Source organism: Budorcas taxicolor, chromosome 1, assembly GCF_023091745.1.
Source record: "Budorcas taxicolor isolate Tak-1 chromosome 1, Takin1.1, whole genome shotgun sequence".
In the NCBI taxonomy this organism is placed as follows: Eukaryota; Metazoa; Chordata; class Mammalia; order Artiodactyla; family Bovidae; genus Budorcas; species Budorcas taxicolor.
Window position 1 is genome coordinate 67,814,948 of NC_068910.1, and position 19,225 is coordinate 67,834,172.

A 19,225-nucleotide genomic window follows, 5' to 3' on the forward strand; every position below is an offset into this window, starting at 1 on the left:
GCACTAGCTGGGTGCCGAGTGAGCCTAACGGAGGAGAAACGCAAACTTCAGTTCAGTTCAGTGTCTCAGTTGTGTCCGACTGTTTGTAACCCCATGGACTGCAGCACGCGAACAAGGGAGGCTTTATAGCTCCAGAAAGGATGCAGATTCATAGCCCTGGCTACTGAGCTTCTCTTAGTAGTTGTGGTTTTTTTAATGCCTAGTGTGAGCAGGATATCAGAAATTGAGCTTCAGAGAATTCTGGCTGGTGCCAGTCTCCGTAGAGCGAGGCTTGGCAGGGTTTCATCCATTAGGGCCACCAGCTTTTTTCTCAAGACCGTGGATGGCAGCGCAGAGAGGGTCATCGTCCAGTGAGACCCCTGGGGTCAAGCCCTGTCTGTGGGTGAGGAGTGGCTGCCATCTCAGCTGGGGCCCTGAGACTCGTGGGAGAAGAGCATGGGGGCCTGCAACTGTTTCCCCCTGTCCCCCAGCATGGGAGACCTGAGTCCCCTCCAGGGCAGGCTGCTGAGACCACTCACGAGCAGGTGCGGGTGCAGGTCCCTGGAGGTGGGCAGCCCAGGGCCAGGTGGCCACCCAGACCGCAGCCCCGTGGAGGACACACCTCCTTCCCGTGGTGTCGTGCCCTGGTCCTGCTTGTTGCCCGCCTGCGTGGGATGCCCTCTGCCTCCAGGGCCGGGCATTTCTTCAGAATCTTGCCCCGCGTCTTCTCAGTGTCCGGCTTTTATTAAGCGGAGGATTCTGGTTTTGGTGTCATCTGTCCACACTGCTAAAGGGGCAAGGATGCACTTCTGTTAAAGCTTCAGCAGGGCAGCTGGGCTAGGCCAGCCATTCCACGTCCAGCCGTTTATCCTAAGGGAATAATTAAGGAGTTGAGTAGAGGTTTTGTTAGGGGACATCTTTGTCTGTTAGCTGAAAATCGGACTCCTTACTACCCACCAGCGAGGGACCGAGCAAATTGAGCACTGGTCATAAGCAGGAATGTAGCTATCAAAAGGGATATAGAAATATACTTACTGATCCCAGATCTTTTAAGGGTATGGGATTGGGTGTAACTCCGTTATAAAACTGGTAAAATATGATCCCATTTTACTAAAAGTTTAACAGAATGTGGACATACCAGAAGGTTAGCAGTCAACTGGGAACCCAGACATTACTCAGTATGAACTCTTGGGTAGTGGTGCGATGGTTGATTTATCTGGTATTTTTGGATTTTTTTTTTTTTTTTAAGAATAATGAATTTGCCTTTGAAGAAATTATATGTGCTCATGAAGAATGTATAGAGCAAGAGAAACTGTAATGGGTTTGTTGCATTTTACCAGTGTCGCCCTTTGTCAGTAATGACAGAGCATCAAGCGGTGGAAGGTTGAGTCCTCGGGGAGAGAAAGCAAATAAATCAGTCCAATTCTACGGCCAGTCAATAAAGTGACAGCTGTCATTTTAAATACATCTCCGAGCTGGTCTAAGCGAAGAGTGGAGCTTTGGAAAGCTAATCATACAATACATGCTCTTTTAAACCGTTAGTATTAACTTTACTGACGTCAATGTGAAAAAAGAAAGGGAAGATAGAACCAAAGAACTGTTGACCTTTAATGGTTCACTCATTGTATTGCTTTTAGATATTTATTTCCTATGTCACAAAACTAGTTTTTCCTGCTGTGAACTTGTGTAATTAAAAAAGACAAAACCTGAAAAAAAAAGGTGGGGGGGCAAATCAATGGCCTTGTTTGCCATACAATTTTAAGAAGTAATGCTCTCTCGTCTGTTCCCATTCAAAGTAGTTTTGAATCTAACGCTTTGAAACTTTCTACTTTCAGAATTTATTCCATGCATTTTTAGCTCAGGCATCAAGGAAGATAGGATCTCCACCATCAATATTTTGTTGTCCACACTGAAAACAAAGGTACGTGTTTGGTGATCAGTATTCCGGTCACGTGTTTGTTCCAGTGTTTTTTGACAGGACTTCAGAGCTGTGACCTCATGGGTGATGCGGGTTGTTGTGTGGGTTGGATGGGGAACTGTTTCTTAAGCAAGAACTTGGTGGTGGTGAGCGATTCTGAAGGAGACAGCTGCCATTTCTTACAAGAGAAGAAAAACTGCTACCTGCTTCCCCCACCCCCTACCCCATTCCACAGGAAGCCACTGGGGTAACTGCGAGCTGTAAACGTCAGCCCTTCATCATGTGCACACCTAGCATGCTGTGTTGTGTTATATAATAACAAAAAATGTTATTTTGTGTCATCTTCCATATTCTGCCTTATATAAGCATCTTGCAGAAATCTGAAAACTTGCTGAAAGGATCGCTGTCTTTGACACAGAAGCCCCTTCCATGATCCAGGAGAAAAACTCTGTGAGCCTCCCCAAATAAAAAAAAGTTGTCCAAAGGCTGTGAGCTGGCAACCCATATGAAAAGGGCTCGTGAGCACATAGCATTTAATGCTTCTCAACTTGGGCACAGTTCTGTCCCCCACGGGCCGTCTGGCAAGTTTTGGTTGTCATAACCAGAGAAATGTGACCGGCATCTGGTGAGCAGAGACCAAGGTCGAGCAACCACCATAGGCTGCTCAGCCTCCTGTAGTGCAGAAGGCAGCCTCTCAGAACAGTTATTTGTCCCCACATGTCAGTAGTACTGAGGTTGAAAATTTTCCTGGATTCAAAGCAGAGCAAGTCATGAGATTACAGGTTTTTTCACCCACCAAGTTGGCCTTGACTTTTCAGACCTGATACTCAGCACCAGCAAAGAATCAGGTGCTTCCCTGGAGGAAGTGTTATGGTCCCTCTGGAAGACAGCAGGTCTGGCAGTGTGTGTCAGAGGTCTTGAAAATGTGTATCAACCTGGAGGCGGGGTTTTGGGAGTCGCCTCAGATCACCCAGGGAATGGATTTGAAATAACTCATAAGCCCTCAGAGATCCGGGCTGGGGGCTAGGTTGGGAGGAGCTGAGAACTTGTGCACCATTCCAAGTGCATAGGCAGGGACGCAGTGCAGGCTGCTGCTCATGGAAGCAGCCTGATTGTACCCACCTGGGGAATGCGTACATGAGTTACCATCACTTCTGGGATAGAATGATGATCAGTCCTCCAAAACAGTGTTCTAAAGGAGTTTTTAGTGATGTGGAGACAGTTCATGCTACATAAATAAAGCAGGTACAAAGCTATATATAATTTCAAAGAAGTTAAAAAAACCCAAACCCCAATAAAAACCCAATACACTTAATATATACACATGTATATATTTTGCGTGTGTTGTGGGGAGGGGCAGAGGCTGAAAGGAAATATACCAAAATGTAAACTGTTGGTGTCCTAGGAAGGTGACAATATTGATGAATTTTGTTTTCCTCTTTACATTTTTTCTTTTTCTGGCTAAGTGTTCTGCCACAAGTCTGTATTATTTTTATAATGACGAAATCCAACATGTTTTAAAAATCAGCTTCCTTGAAAGCCATTTGTTCTGTTGTTTTCAGGTAGTTCACAATAAAAATATCACAAAAACCCAGAAGGTGCGTTTCTTCACTGGACAAGTGCTGAACCACATAGCATCTCTCTACAGCTGGAAGGGGATTGTTGACGTGAGCCTGGACAGCGTCGAGGTACAGTCTCTGGGGTTCGCTTGGCATCATTGTTAGCATGAGATGCCCAGAGCTGGAATACTGAAGCATCTATACATATTATCTTGATGGCTCAAGTGGTGTAGAATCTGCCTGCAATCCAGGAGACTCGGGAGACGTGGGTTTGATCCCTGGGTTGGGAAGATCTAGAGGAGGAAATGGCCATCCACTCCAGTATACTTGCCTGGGAAATCCCATGGAAAGAGGAGCCTGACAGGCTACAGTCCCTGGGATCACAAAGAATCCGACACGACTAAGCATGCATGCACACACAAAAACATGATCTATGCATGCACCTGCCTTAAAAAATAAGTCCCCCCGTTTGATCTGTTTCTTTTGGCCAGTGGTTATATTAATTACCTACCTAGATACAACATGACTCTTTTAATTAGAGTAAAATTTTTTCTAATCTCTGAGGGATCATATTAAACTTTTTTTGTCTTTTTCTTTAATGAGCTGCAGGGCATCTCCATTTTCCCTGCAGTGTTTGCGTGGTAGACCTAGAGGGTAGATTCCCGCTCTCTCCCCCCTTGCTTACCTCTCCTCTCCCATCTGTTCTTCTCACATCTTTCCAGTCATCAGAGTTTCAGGGCCTGTTGTCTCTGCTTTAGGACCCTGGGACCTAGGGAGCATCAACTTCCTCGCCTGCTGACGGGAATAGTTTGCTCTGCGCGTGTGCCCACTTGCTCACTCATGTCCGCCTCCTCGTGGCCCCATGGACTGCAGCCCGTCAGGCTCCTCTCCCCACTGGATTTCCCAGACAAGAATACTGGAGTCGGTTGCTATTGCCTACTCCAGGGGGTCTTCCTGACCCAGGAATCGAACCCCCATCTCTTGCCTCTCCTGCGTTGGCAGGTGGGTTCTTTACCACTAGTGCCACCTGGGAAGCAACAAGTACTAGATAAGAAGAGTCACTCTCTTGAGGACCTAAGGCCTCCGTACCTTTGAATTTTCCTTGTTTTGATTTTTCTCAGGGCATTTCTGAACATGGACTTGGCCAGAGTAGTGAAGGCTCAGACTTCCTGTTAACTCTATGATAGTTAACCTCTCAAGAGCCCACTGTTGTACCCCTTTTTATCTCACGACCTGCCTGTGTCCTTATTCTGCACATATTTTGTACGTTCCATAACCAGGAAGCCCGGGGGGCTTCATAAGAACACTCCCAATTGTGGAATTTTATTCAAAAGAGCAAGAGAAACTAAGTCATTCATAAGCTTGTTTGAAAATACAGGTTTAAACTTGCCCCTCTCAAGAGTTTTGTTTTTGCTTTCTGGCTGCACTCTGTGGCTTATGGGGTCTTAATTCCCTGACCAGGGATTGAACCTGCACCCTGGCAGCGAAAGCGCAGAGTCCTGACCACAGGACCACCAGGGCAGTCCCTAACGGTTCTATTGCATAGGTGAGGACACAGAGAATCGGGGCATTAAGCGATGCTCTCGTTACTGGTAGTCTGCTGTCCAGACCCCATCCTGAACGTCTCCTGGGGCCTGTTAAGATTTGCCTTGTTAGAATGAAAGATGTTCCAGTCACCTAGGAGATTCTAAGGGATTCAGGATCTCCATGTGAGACGTTCCACTTGCCCCCATCACTCAGAAAACTGCAAGGGTTTTAGGAGCTCTGTGCCAGGAATGGGGCAACAACCAGACACTTCCATCTTCTGCCACAGTATCACAATCCAAAAGCAAGAACAAGCTTAGAAAAAATAAAGCATGTGCTGTAAACAGAGAATCTTTGCTACTGGGGGTCCCAAGACTGACCTGCTCTGTACTTCCTGTCTTGGTGCTGGCCTCAGCGTCTCATCCACAGTTTGCTCCTTCGTCGAAAGGATGCGATCCTGTCTGCCCGGCCAGGCTCACGGGGCTGCACTAACAGCTACTGTAAAGTACTCGGAGACAATCAGAGATGACAGAAAGTCTCGAAAGTTACCTGTAGTTTCTTACGGTCCCAGCAGCCCCGTTTGTTCAACTTTAAAAAGGAAAATTTTAATTCAGTTTATCTAAACTGAAAAGTAAACTAACAAACAGAAAAACCCACAGTTGACCCATTCTCCCCAGTCCCTTGACCCCCGTATCTGACAGCTACCAATCTGCTCTCTGTGAGGTTTTTTAAAAAAATTATTATTGTTTTGTTTATCTTGTTCAGATTCCACATATCAGAGCACTTTTAGGTTTTGATTGGTATTTCTCTTTTTTGTGCAGTTTTGTTTTTGAATCACTGCTGTTGTTCAGTCGCTAACTCATGTCCGACTCTTTGTGACCTCATGGACCACAGCACGCCAGGTTCCTCTGTCCTCCACTATCTCCCGGAGTTTGCTCAGATTCATGTCCATTGGGTCGGTGATGCCATCCAACCAAATCTCATCCTCTGTCGTCCCCTTCTTTTGCCTTCAGTCTTTCCCAGTATCAGGGTCTTTTCCAGTGAGTCAGTTCTTCGCATCAGGTGGCTAAAGTATTAGAGCTTGAACATCAGTCCTTCCAGTGAATATTCAGGGTTGATTTCCTTTAGGATTGACTGGCTTGATCTCCTTGCTGTACAAGGGACTCTCAAGAGTCTTCTCTAGCACCACAGCTCGACCAGGTGTTTAATTTAAAGTGTTTTCTGATTTGCTTTTAATATGAGGCATGTGCTGTTGTCCAGTTTTTACCCTGTAGTTGTTAGTAAGGCTTATGAAGCTTGGATGGTCATTGAGTGTCTTTGAAACTCTCGTAGACTTCTGCTGAAGACGCAGGGAAGACCATGGTGCGGGAGCTTGTTCATAACTTCCTGATGGATCTGTGCTGTTCGCTCAAGCATGGGATCAATTTTTACGATGCATCTCTCGGTACCTTCGGCAGGTAAGGCTGGAGCCTGTGTGCACCCTGAGTGTGAGTTCTCAGAGGCCGTCACGTTCGTGACTTCCCGTGGGGATCTGTCAAGTGATAGAAGTGTAAGGGGTTAGAACTAGCGTTTCAGATGATGCCTGACTCATTTTGGGGATGAACTTGGAATAGGACTCAGACGGTTCCTGTTCGTCGTGGGCACTCAGGGCAGAGTCTCAGGGGAGTTGACTCAGACACACGGTGTGAGGTGTCTCACCCAGGAGGGTGCTGTGTCCACTTGGGGACAGTGCATCAGATGAATCTGAGAATAAATCCAGAGACAAGGGGCCCTCCCGGGGACCTCCCCACAGTGCTTGGTGGCTGCCGTTGCTACCCCAGTTTTGCAGATGAGGGAAAAGGGGCCCACAGAGGTCAAGTCACTCACCCTGTAAGTGGCGGAGCTCAGGTTGGAACCTGGGAGGTCTTGGTTCCCAGCCCACACTCTTGACGGCCACACAATCCCCCTGTCCCCAGAGCCGGCTGCTAGTGAGTCAGGCTTACAGAGTTTTCTTCTTGCCTTTTATTTCATATTGCACCATTACGATAGCATTTCATTGGTAAGGAAGCATGAAGTCCACAGCTAATGGTTTCTATTATGTTCTTTTGGACATTCTCTTTAAACCTATAATACATATCTGTGTTAATTGTTAAACCAAAATACCCTACTGTTAGATACAGCGTTCATCAATCTGCTTTTTTCCCATTTGACAGTAAAAATATTGGACAGATTTTCTAGTCATCATGAGTGACCCTTAGTTTTATCTCCTTGACATTTTATTATAAGAATAGAGTTGGTTTGCTTTGTTTTCCACCAGTCAGGCAATGACTGATTCCCTCAAAATGGTATTAACCTAGGGAGAATTTTTCTCCCTGTTTGTGCCTTTGAACTTGTTTAGATTCTGTAGTTATTATGCCTTAACTCGCCATGTCATTTCTAAATCTTTCAACTTTGTTTTGGTGATATTGTAGCTTTTCTGTCATCAGTGAGAGAAAACTTGTTTTCTTGCTGAAATGTAAGAGCAGACTTTTATAGTCTAATATAAGCATGTTCAAAAATGCCATTTTCCTGTGAAGGAGACCCATAAGGTAGATGAACGTCATGAACATATTGAATCAACTTGCGGTCGTGGGTCTGTTTAAATAAGCGGTGGTTTATGTAAAATTTTTCAGCCATGGACCAAAGGCAAATTTTGTGCTTAGAGAGAGGAAGCGGTTTTGTGTGTGGGGTGTTAATGGAAAGCTTTGAGAAAATTGAAATGCCTGGCTTCCCAGTGGTCGTCAAGCTCCCTTGTGTCCTGCTGGCCTCCGTGCAGATGTCACCAGGTCAGAGAGGCCTTCCTTGGCAGCTCTTCACGAAGACAGGCCTTCCACTCTCACTGTCCTTTGGCTTGGCTCTTGCTTCTGATGGCGACTTTCCACCACTTTGCATATTTGTTTGCTTGCTCATTATCCGATGGGCAAGAATCGGTGAGAACAGAGGCTAGTCTGTTTTTGTTTCCATTTTTCTCTCATTTCTGGCGGTGCTGGGTCTTTGTTGCTGCGTGGCAGCTTCCTCTAGCTGTGGGGTGAGAACAGAGGCTAGTCTGTTTTGTGTCCGTTTTTCTCTCGTTTCTGGCGGTGCTGGGCCTTCGTTGCTGCATGGCAGCTTCCTCTAGCTGTGGGGTGTGGGCCTCTCGTTGTGGGGTCTTGTTGTGGAGCTTGGGCTCCTAAGCACGAGAGCTTCAGTAGTCGTGGTGCATGGGCTCAGTCGCCCCGCGGCCTGTGGGACCTTCCCAGACCAGGGATCAAACCCACGTCCCCTGCGTTGACAGGTCGATTCTTAACCACTGGACCAAAGAAGTCCTGGCTAGTCTGTTTTGAATCCCCAGAGTCTAGGACAGTGCACATAGGGAGGCATTTTAGCATAGGCCAGGGTTGGCCAACTTTTTCTCTTCAGGTCCAGGTAGTTAAGTATGTCAGGCTCAGTGTATTACGCTGTCGCTACTGTGGCCACTCAATAGGCCACTGTGGTATGCAAGCAGCCACAACATGAATAAACAAGTGGGTATAACCATGTTCCAATAAAGCTTTATTGGCAAAGGCAGGTGGCAGGCTAGAGCTTGCTGAGCCCTGTTGTGGAGGTTCAGAGAACAGTTTCTGGAGTGCCTCAGAGACCTCAGCAAGTTATTGCTCTTCTTTGCCAGTATTGCCTCATCTGTTTAAAAAATAAAAAAGAGAGAGATACGATTACACCTACCTCAGAGAGTGTGTGGTAACTGCTTAGAGCAGTATCTGGCACCCACTGCAAATTCTGTAAATGTTGTTCATTTTATTACACCGTTGATTAAAATGGTGTGTGTGTGTGCCATATTTTTGGCATGCTTTGCAAATTTAACATTCTGTGCATTTGGAAGCACAAAGTGTGTTTTGCTCATGAAATTTTCCTATTAAGAATGTTAAGCTTTTTAAAAGATAGCTTTCTGATCAAAATTACTCTCTAATTCAAAGTTTGAAAATTCTTTATTATCTGTAAAGTATCATATTGCATCTTAGTTTTGGTGAGTTTTTAAGGGGCTCCAAAACCAATGGTCCCACAAGCCATCAACATGACACGCCAGTGAGGCTGATTTTGAGTTTTTTCCTGGATATTATGACTTCCAGGGACAAGCTTGATACAAAAATGTTTCTGGGGATTAAAACCCACTTAACTGCCTAGATCCTGAGCTAGGTGTCCAGGTTTGTGTAGGTTTTAAGTCTGTAAGTTTTCCTGTTTTTATCATCTTATATCTTTGAAAACTGCCCACTTTGAGACAAGTTTCAACTGTTTTCATACAGTAGATTGCCACCGCCCCACACTAGCTTCTTTTGCCTGCTAAGTGAAGGTGTAGGAATTTGAACTAAGATAGAAACAGGGAAACAGAAGACCTGTAGAAGGACTCTGTGCCACTTGGCTAAGTTCTAGAAATAATTCTGTGGCACTCTGGACTGTGGCGTTTCATGAGCACTTCATGGGGGAAGTGTCATCTTTGCATTTTTGTTTACAGTTTTCCTTATGTGTGCGTTATATGTTTGGCTGTGCCGGGTCTTGTTGCTGCACACAGGCTTTCTCTAGTTGCGGTGCGAGGGTTTGGCATCCCAGTGGCCTCTCCTATGTGGAGTACGGGCGCCAGGGCGTGCAGGCTCAGCAGCTGTGGTACACAGGCTGAGTTGCACCATGGCATGTGGCGACTTCCCAGACCAGGGATCGAACCCATGTCCCCTGCTTTGGCAGATGGATTCTTTGCCACTGAACCACCAGGGAGACCCAATATAATCTTTTTAAAGGAAAATGCATGCCTGTGTTTTTTACTTAATGTGCACATACGTCTTCATATATGTGCTTTTTCATGTGTAGTTGGAGGAAGTGAAAGAGAAAGTCGCTCAGTGGTGGCCCACTCTTTGTGACCCCATGGACTCTCCAGTCCATGGAATTCTCCAGGCCAGAATCCTGGAGTGGGTAGACTTTCCCTTCTCCAGGGGATCTTCCCGACCCAGGAATTGAACTGAGGTCTCCTGCATTGCAGGTGGATTCTTTACCATCTGAGCTATTAGGAAAGCCTGTAATTGGAGGAAAGAGGTCAGTAAAATCTCAAAAGGAAATTTTAAAATTGCTTTTATGCTGTGGGTTTAGAGAGAAAGGATTTCTTCCTTTTCTCTGAAAGTCAGCTGAACTTGAGGGAGGGAAGGAGAGGTGGGAAACAAGACAAAGGGGAGACTTTTTTTAGCTGTTCAAAAGTATGGGAGTGAGACATCCCTGGTGGTCCAGTGGTTAAGACTCTGTGCTTCCAACACGGGGGGCATGGATTTGATCCCTGGTGGGGGACGTCCCGCAGGCTGAAGAAGTGGAGGAGTGAAGTTCAGGCCCTTTGGTGGAGAGCAGGAACCCCACAGACCATGAGAACATCTCACTCTGTGCTCTGAGGGAAACTGACCAGAAGGGGAATTTGCCCATCGTTGCATCACAACATAAAACTCTGTGTTTACTCGCGGGTTCCGAGGACCTGTCCCGTCATCCTGAGAGCTCGGCGTGTTGTGAAAACCCCCCGCTCACCCCTCTCTCTTCTGTCTTTCTGTGACAGAGGAGGAAACCTGACTCTCCTGCACTTCCTGCTGGGTTTGAAAACTGCAGCAGACGATGAGCTGGTCGCTGAACTGGTGGTGAACATTCTGAAAGTGTGTCCGGACCTACTGAACAAATACTTCAAGGAAGCGACGTTTTCCTTTCTCCCGAGGCTGAAGTCCACTTGGTCAAATAACATCAGACTGCTAAACAAGGTGACGACCACTGCATTTTGAAGTCTGCCTCATGGGGTCGTGGGTGAAGTGTGAGAAGTTGGGGTGGTGAGGATGGAAGGTGGGGTGACATCCTGATAAACTGCAGGATGAGAAACTTCTTTCAGCTATTCTCCCGGTATATTTTTGTTGTTTTTCAGTCGCTCATTTGTGTCTGACTCTGCGACCCCATGGACTGCAGCCTGCCTGGCTTCCCTGTCCTTCACTATCTCCCCGAGTTTGCTCAATCTCATGTCTGTTGAGTCCGTGATGCCATGCAGCCATCTCATCCTCTGTCGCCCCCTTCTCCTCTTGCCCTGAGTCTTTCCCAGCGTCAGGGTCTTTTCCAGTGAGTTGGCTCTTCGCATCAGGTAGCCAAAGTATTGGAGCTTTAAGCTTCAGCATCAGTCCTAGATGATGTTAATTCAGTGTCTTTTTCTTCTAAGGACATTTTACTTTTCACTGAGCTGCATTTTGAGGTTTATGCTGCTAAATCTGTTAAGCCAATTTTATTTTCTTCATCCAGATTTCACTTCGAATGTGATCTTGATGAGTTTAGCCACAGTTGGGCTAGAATTAGCAAAATGCCTGACCGTGAAATGCAAGCCAGGGAGCAAGGCTATTTAAAGATTGCCATTTCAAGTTCTTAGAACAACTTGAAATAAGCTGTGTCTTGGTGGTCTGTCTTGTGGATATGAATGAATTTCCATCTGATCATGGGTGTCAGCCTCCCCTTGTTTACCAGTGGAAGTACCTGCTACAAGTCCTTCCATTCACCATTGCCCCTTCTCTCAGCTTTATGATCTGCCTCATGGTAACAGGGGGCCTCCCAGGTGGCTCAGTGGGTAAAGAACCCACCTGTCAATGCAGGAGACCCAGGAAACTCAGGTTTGATCCCCGGGTTGGGAAGATCCCCTGGAGAAGGAAATGGCAACCCACTCCAGTATTCTTGCCTGGAGAATCCCATGGAAAGAGGAGCCTGGCGGGCTATAGTTTATGGGGTTGCAGAGTTGGACACGACTGAGTGACTGGGCATGCAGTGATAACACACCTGGAATTATTTTTTTGTGCCTTGACTTGGGCAACGGGTTATCTGCAAAGCAAACTTAGTCCATCATTTTCCTTGAGCACCTGTGTGTGCGGTCCGCCTGTGTATTGGGGGCAAGCAGGAGGTACTCTGCCCCCGACTTGGTGATGGTATCACCGTGGCCACCACCCCTGTTGGGACCTGCCCTGGCCGCACTCTGGAGTGGGATGGGGAGGGGCAGGTACATGGCCGCTGCAGATTGGATGGTAGTCTTGCCGTCTCTAGGACTCCCTAGTCTCAAGGCTAGAGTCTGCCTTCTAGCCTTGCAGTCCGAGGGAAGCTCCCCTCATTGAGGTCCAGTGTTGTCATCTGTAAATGTGTTTTATCTTGGTATAAAATAACCCTACCGCGAAGGGTTGTCATGAAGTGCTAAAAAGCCGACATAATTTGCCAGGCGCCGTAACTGGGGAGTAAGTCATCCCGTTGTGACTTGTTTGCCATCAGAGGTTTTAACAGGCTCCCCAGACCACCAGTCAGTCTCTGCTTTGACGGTCATTGCCCCAGCAGTAGTCTTACCACCTGCCTGGTCTCCAACCAGTGGAACTGGGGGTCGACGTTCCAGACCCTGTGCCTTGTGGCGAGCCTTGGGCCTCTGTTACTCTCATTGTTTCCCCGGAGCGGCTTCACTCTTGGGCGCCTCCCGTTAGACTCAGGTTTGGAAGTTAACTTCTCTGTGTCCCTTTCTCAGATCTACGCTGCCCAGCCGGACATCTCCCGGGCGTTTCAGACCCGAGAGTTCATCCCGCTGCCTCGGCTCCTGGCCATGGTGATGGTGACCACCGCACCTCTGGTGTGCAACAAGATCATGTTCACGCAGGCGCTGAACGTGAGTGGGGACCCTGCCTCCAGACCCTCCCGCTCACCCCCCTGGCCATGCCGGCCACTCCGCTGAGAATACTGGCCTATGTGTATTGGGTCATCTTTTGTCAGCGCTTCCGAGGTTTTCCACGTGTCCCCTCGCCTGGGGACGGGGCCCTGGGGCCCAAGGCACATACCTGCCTTTCTCCAGCACTGACCGGGCTGTAGGATCCTGTGTGGCTCTGGGCCTTTGTCGATAAGGGGTGGGGGGAGCAGGGGCTGGAATCATAGGAGGGTATGTGTGCTCAGCTGCAGCCCAGTGTCACGCATTGACGTCTCATTACTTGAGGATCTTTGGACAGAGTGGGCCTGACATTTGCCTGGCAAATCCTTTCTTCTGAGCTTTAAACGAATAGTGCTAACTTTCCTGGGGAGCACTGACTTTGAGGCCCAGCTGTTTCAGGAGTTTGGGGAGGACGTGTTCATGGAGAAACTTGATCCTCAGATTCTGTGTCATCGTCTATCATAAAGATCCAAGGCTCAGCAGAAGCCACATTGTGAGGGGCCCATGCCTTGTTCACTGTAGCATCATGGCCTGAGCCAAATCTGCCGTGAGTTGTTAGCACATGGATCCTGGGCTTCCCAGGTAGCGCTGGTGGTAAAGAGCCTGCCTGCTAATGCAGGAGACCATGAGTAGATGCAGGTTCAATCCCTGGGTCGAGAAGATCCTCTGGAGGAGGGCGTGGCAACCCACTCCAGTATCATGCCTGAAGAATCCCCAAGGACAGAGGAGCCTGGCTGGGTATGGTCCATAGGGTCGCACAGAGTCAGACACGACTGAAGCAAATTAGCACGCACACATGGGTTCTGGGTCCTGCCAGTTGCCTGCCTGTTACCTCAAGACCCACCTGGCAGAGGCCAGGTGTTCAGAGCGGTGCAGGGCTTGGGGCTTCCTCAGGGCGGGTGGAATCCCTGTGTTTCAGGCAGGCTGGTTGGGGTGTGAGCACAGAAGACCAGGATCTGCCACGGTGGGTCACAGAGCATGGTTTGGACCAAGTGCGCACGGGGCGTTTGCCATAAAGTGGCCCCAACTCCTCGGATTGTACTGTGGGATGAGAGTTTTTCTTCTCCCATCCAGGGATGGTGCTGAGAGAGCGGTGGGGTGTGTGGAGTAGACAGAAGAGGCCTGGGTGGGACCTGGCAGGATGGCTTGTTTGCTCTGGTGGCCAAATCCCAGAACCGGAGCTAGGACCCAGCTAGCTTGCCCATCTGTTTTGTGAGACACAAAACAGTTTATCCCAAGAGACTTGCAAGAAAGTCGAGTTGAGAGGGGGATGTCTGACGCTGCCTCTTGTGGGTGGGAGGTGATGGCTGGCTGCATTTCCTCTCCGCTTTGAGCCAACCCTGGTCTTTCCCCAGCGGCCTGGGATGTCAAAGGCTGTCTCACTCCCAGGACAGAGGAGTTGTGCCCCGGGGATGTTCATGCCCTGCATGGGGCGGCCTCGGGCTGGGGTAGAGGACACGTCCTCCTTTTTTCCTGAGGCCACCGTCCTCCTGTGCAGGCCCAGGGCCAGCTAAGGGGAAGCTGAGGCTCTGTCTTCCCGTCCGTGGCCCTTTCCCAGCTGTATCTGTGTTCACGTGAGTGACACCAGAGACAGGTGTGTCTCGGGGGTGGAGTTAGGAGTGTGTGTGTGGGGGTTGTCGAATGACATTTTCCTTCTGTTCATTACAGTTTTATCTATTAAATTTTAATAGCGTAGATTTTAGAACCAGAAAGAAAAGAGTGAGCTCGTTTTACAAACGGGAAATTAGAAGGCTGTTCGGAGATAAGGCCTCAGGCTGTTGGCCAAGCTTCGTGTTCCAAGCCGGCGGATATACACGTTGAGCACTCATTTCAGTCCTGCCTTTGAAATGATGACAGGGTGGGGGTGGTTATTGGTTCAGGGCATTTAACATAGCCCTTCTTGAGAGTACCACGTCCATATAAAATGAGACACCAGCTGATTGGAATGCTGGGGGCCTGGGGTGTTATTAGACTGCAGGTCCATCAGAAAACCTTGTTAATTCTACTTGACTCTTAAGCTACAGTATCCTACCCAGTGTTCCCTGGGCTTCTCTGTCCTTAGGAGTCCCCTGGGGCTGATGGCAGTGGGCTGGTCTGGGCCTGTGATGGAACATGTCTCCCCGGTGCCCAGAAGATGTCCTCGCTCCTGCTGGCCTGGGGCACACCGCCATCACCAGGGGCCTCACTTCCCCCTTGGTGCTGATAGCACAGGCTCTTGAACATTAGTCTCCGCGGCAAGTGAGAGTGTTGAAGGTCTCCTGGCTGTCATCCGAATCCAAGTAGAGAGTCTGGGTGTGGGAGGCCTGCGGTGGGGGCTGCGGTGAGCTTAGAGGTGGCTCTTCAGACCCAGGTGCCTGGTACCTTTGCTTATCATCTCTGCAGCTGACAAGAAGTGCCTCTTCAGGGGCTGGTCAGGTCCTGGTGGGGCCTCGGCTGCACTGACGCGGATTATCCTTGTGAGTCTGGCAGTTGTCAGAGAAGACTTGTCCAAAACAGACAGTGGACTAAAAATCAGGAATAACCATCAGACTCCTCTCCTTTAGTAACCAGCCTCCCAGCATCAGCTGAGGTCAGGTCTGCAGGAGTGCAAGCGGGCGGAGGCCATCAGGCCCCCAGGAAAGGCCAGCATGCCCTGGGTCCACCAGGGCCATCCGAAGACGTTTGTGGACTCAACTCTTTGTTTTCTTCCCAGTTGGACAGCGTATCCGTGAAACACACAGCTTTATCCCTTGTCGCCGTCATTTTGAAGAGAGCCTTGAAGACCATCGAGCACTGCCTGAATAAAGAGGCCTGGCAGGAGTCGGGCGTCTACACGGCCGCCATGATGGAAGACTTCGTGCGGCTCTTCAGAGAAGCTCTGAGCAAGGTAGGCCCGGAGCCAGGTGTGGCCTCTCCTTACAGGTCGCACAGCAGCTGGGAGAGACGAGCTCGGGGGCGCAGAGGGTGGGGGTGAAGTGAAGGCAAGTGGTGGGGGGCCACTCTTGGGACCTCTGATCTCCTTAGGAACCGTTGCACCACTTCGCTCCCCTCCCTGCCGCTGCACACTGGCCGGGCTGGGGCCGCAGCGAGAGGCAGCCTGCTCCCTCCTCCCCAGGCTTGGTCTGACGAGCAGGGAGGCTGGGCATCCGTGGCCTGGCTGACCGCCCAGAAGAGCCATCCACGGGCTTGCTGGGCAGGGTGCCCCTAGCCGGTCCTAAGGGTGAATTGCTTCGTTCCTAACGTCCGGCTCTGGTGAGCGAGTCTTTAGGGGTGTCTTTTCATGATCAGTGCTTGTGTCTTCATCCGACGGATGGAGAAGCCTGGCGGGCGACAGTCCATGGGGTCGCAAAGAGCGACAAAGTGAGCGACTGAGCATGCACTTGTGTGCTCACCAGCTCCTTACCAGGCTCGGTTCAGGGACTTATACCCCAAAACAGAGCTCCCAGAGGCCAGGGTCTCTCCCTTGCACACTCGCACGTGCTGACCCCTCTCCCCTGTTCTTTGCATCTCATCATCAGTGGGATCAGTTCGTTTCTCTTCCTCTCAATGTGACTGATTTTTTGCTTGTTTGTTTCCTTTCAGATTTTACCAGACCTGAATGCCATCGTCTGGGTCTGGCAGTCTCTTAGGAAGCAGGATGCAGAACAGGAGGACGAGAAAGGAAAGAAAAACGCCAGCAGGGCTGCTGCTCCCTGCGTGGCCCCTGAGAGCGGTGAGGGCTGTTTGCAGACACTGCTGGCCCAGGCAGCCCGGGAGCCTCCTCACCCGGGGAGCTTGTGAAGCCCTCTCTGACTCTTAAAGGGGCCTGTGTCCTTTTTGGCTTAGTGAGGAGGAGGAGCCTGGCATCGTACTTTGAGTTTTAACATCTGCTAGAAATGTGCCCAAGCCTTATGCAAGCACCACGCACATCTCTCTCCACCCTTGCGTGATAGATGCTGTGTGCTCTGGCCTTTGGTGGGTGGAGGGTGGCGGCAGGCATAGGACACTCTTTCGTTCTGCAGGTAGAACTTACCCCCGGGTAGTAAAACGCGTTGCCTCGGACCTTGGCCTTGGCGAGGCATGGTGGTTTGTGTCTTGTATCTCTGTCCTGTTTAATCCTTCTCTCGGCTCTGTGGGGGTTAGGCCCTGCTGTGTGTCCCCCTTGTTCAGACAAGGCCCCTGAAGCACAAAGAGCCCAAGTAGCTTTACCCTGCCCAGGGTCACAGCAGTGAAGTGGGGGTTTAGAGCCAGCCTGTTTGAGCAGTCTTGACTTCTTTACCACATTGACTCCCTAAATCTCGCTCCGCGGGCATCTGTCTGCAGCCTCGGTGTTCCGCGTGCAGTTGACCGTGACAGGATTGCTTACTGATTAAGGACAGAGAACCAGGGTGTTTCCTGATTCACACTGTTCAGTTCTGATTCAGATGATGCAGAAACCGTTCTTCTGAAAGCCGTGCTGCTCCAGGTCATTTGCCTCTACCAGAAGGTGGTCCCACACGTGGTCATGCAGTACAACTTTGACTTCAGCAAGCTCCTGAGAGGTGCGTCCTGAGCGATGGCAGGTGCCCCTCCGCCGGGCCTGCCCGTGGGGCTGAAGGGGCCGCAGATAAACTGGGTGCCCAGGGCACAGGACTGGGAAGGCTGGTGGGCGGTTTGGCCAGCTTGTGTGATCCACTGGCTTGGTTGTTTTCTTCTGGATCAGCGCCGGTCTTCTTTACAGAAATATCAGACGCACACTTAACAGCACCAGGAGAGAGAAGGGAGAAGCCAGCTAGGCTGAGTTGTCTGCCAGGGGTGATCTGCAGATGAGATTGCGTGCTAAGTCGCGTCAGTCGTGTCCGACTCTTTGCAACCCCATGAGTTGTAGCCTGCCAGGCTCCTCAGTCCATAGGATTCTCCAGGCGGGAACACCGGAGTGGGTTACCATGGCCTCCTCCAGGGGATCTTCCCCACCCAGGGGCTGAACCTATGTCTCTTATGTTTCCTGCATCGGCAAGTGGGTTCTTCACCACTAGTGCCAAATAGATGAGATTCTTCTTTACCACTGGGAAGCCACGTAGATGAGATTATGTGGCGTTGATTCTAAATCATCTTTTCAAAGGAAAAGGGGTGCAGAAATGAGAGCCCCTGAGGAGGTCCCGTTCATACACACACACTTTTAACATAGTTACTCAGATTTGACTCAGGTTCAAACCACATCTTATAGAAGTAACATCATGCTTGTCCGGCCATGTTTCCTTGATGGAAAAATTTGTCTACTAAAATTGACTTCATAACTGGGCTGACAGAGGAAGACTTGCAGAAATAATCAGTCTTGGAATTTATCTAAGCTGTTGAGATAGTTCTGTTCAAAAAGCTACAGTTAAGTTTTTGATGGTTCAAAGGCAGAAAGTTCTCTTGCCGTGAGAAGACGAGATTTGCTAGAATGTGGCCACTGAATGTTTACTCACCGCGTCCTTCCCAAGTAAATGGTTAACCCAGAAATGAGGCCAGGGGCTGAGGACCCTGCCTCGGGTACTGGTGGCCACAGGCTGTGCATAAGATTCTGGCCGTCCCGGGAGAAAGCCCTGTGTCCCTCACCAGCGGTCGCACCGACAGGAGACTGTATGGAGGCCACGTGCCGGGGGCTTCCAGCTGTCAGGTGGTCAGCGTGGCCGAGCGCAGGGAAGGGCTTCCTGGGCCCAGCGGCATCCCAGCTCTTGAGTGAAAGGTTTGGGGTGACCACAGGTCAGGGGGATCTGAGGCGTGTGGACAGGAGAGTGGGCGCAGGGTGGGCTGAGCTGCACAGCCTTCCTCCTATTTCCACCAACAGTTCCTCGTCGGATCCTCGTGGCTGGGGCATCAGCAGCTAGGCGTCCCCCTCCCCCTGACTTCTCGTCTGTTTTCCTCTTGTCTGCCCGCAGGGGTCATCTCAGAGGAGGGCCTGCGGGAGGAGGTGCCCCCGCTTCTGCAGCACCACATTCTTAAGGTAGCCCTGGAGCTGCCCGCCAGCAAGTTTCTATGGTTAAAGGCCCAGGTAAGAGGCCGAGAGCCCGCCCTGCAGCCTTAGTTCCCCTGCAGGCTGGGCGGCCGTCTGGGAATTTCCAGCTCCAGAGGAGGACATCCGCGGTTCTCCTCTTAGAGCAAAACCTTGGCGCAGAGGCCAGGTCTGGATTTGTGAGCCAGGAATCTCTTTACTCTGCAAACAAACGTGCTTAGCCGTCCTTGCTGAAAAGGCATCGTTGCTGCATACTGCGAGTTTTTGTGTTTTTCTAACAGGGCTTTTACATTTTTCTGGTCCTTTTAAAACCTTTTTGGAAAGAAACAAAATACATTTCTTCTCTTTCGTCCTCATCCTGGGACGACTCAAGACGGAGCTGGAGATAGACACCAAGGCAGGAGAGGGTTGAGGCTGGTGGAGAAAAGGCTGTTCTCTGTGTCTGTGATAGTGTCTCATAGCCCTTTCTGGAGAGCATAATGTTGACCGATAAAGGGGACTCAGGATGCTAGAGATGTTCATCCGTGTGCTTAAATATAGGACACCATGTCGCCCTGTTCAGGGAGGGAAAATGACCAGGTCAAATTAAG

The 19,225-nt window shown here is 49.8% G+C and overlaps 1 protein-coding gene across 1 annotated transcript in view; it reads left to right on the plus strand.

Annotated features, from left to right (window-relative positions):
- The window catches only part of URB1 (URB1 ribosome biogenesis homolog), a 76,032-nt gene that overhangs the window by 12,791 nt on the left and 44,016 nt on the right, over positions 1-19,225 (plus strand). Inside the window, exons 6-14 of the mRNA XM_052636357.1 lie at positions 1,815-1,900; positions 3,460-3,585; positions 6,313-6,437; positions 10,559-10,754; positions 12,527-12,664; positions 15,393-15,566; positions 16,262-16,391; positions 17,083-17,199; positions 18,562-18,674. Coding sequence (XP_052492317.1) covers positions 1,815-1,900; positions 3,460-3,585; positions 6,313-6,437; positions 10,559-10,754; positions 12,527-12,664; positions 15,393-15,566; positions 16,262-16,391; positions 17,083-17,199; positions 18,562-18,674 — 1,205 coding nt within the window. The remainder of the gene's footprint in view (positions 1-1,814; positions 1,901-3,459; positions 3,586-6,312; positions 6,438-10,558; positions 10,755-12,526; positions 12,665-15,392; positions 15,567-16,261; positions 16,392-17,082; positions 17,200-18,561; positions 18,675-19,225) is intronic.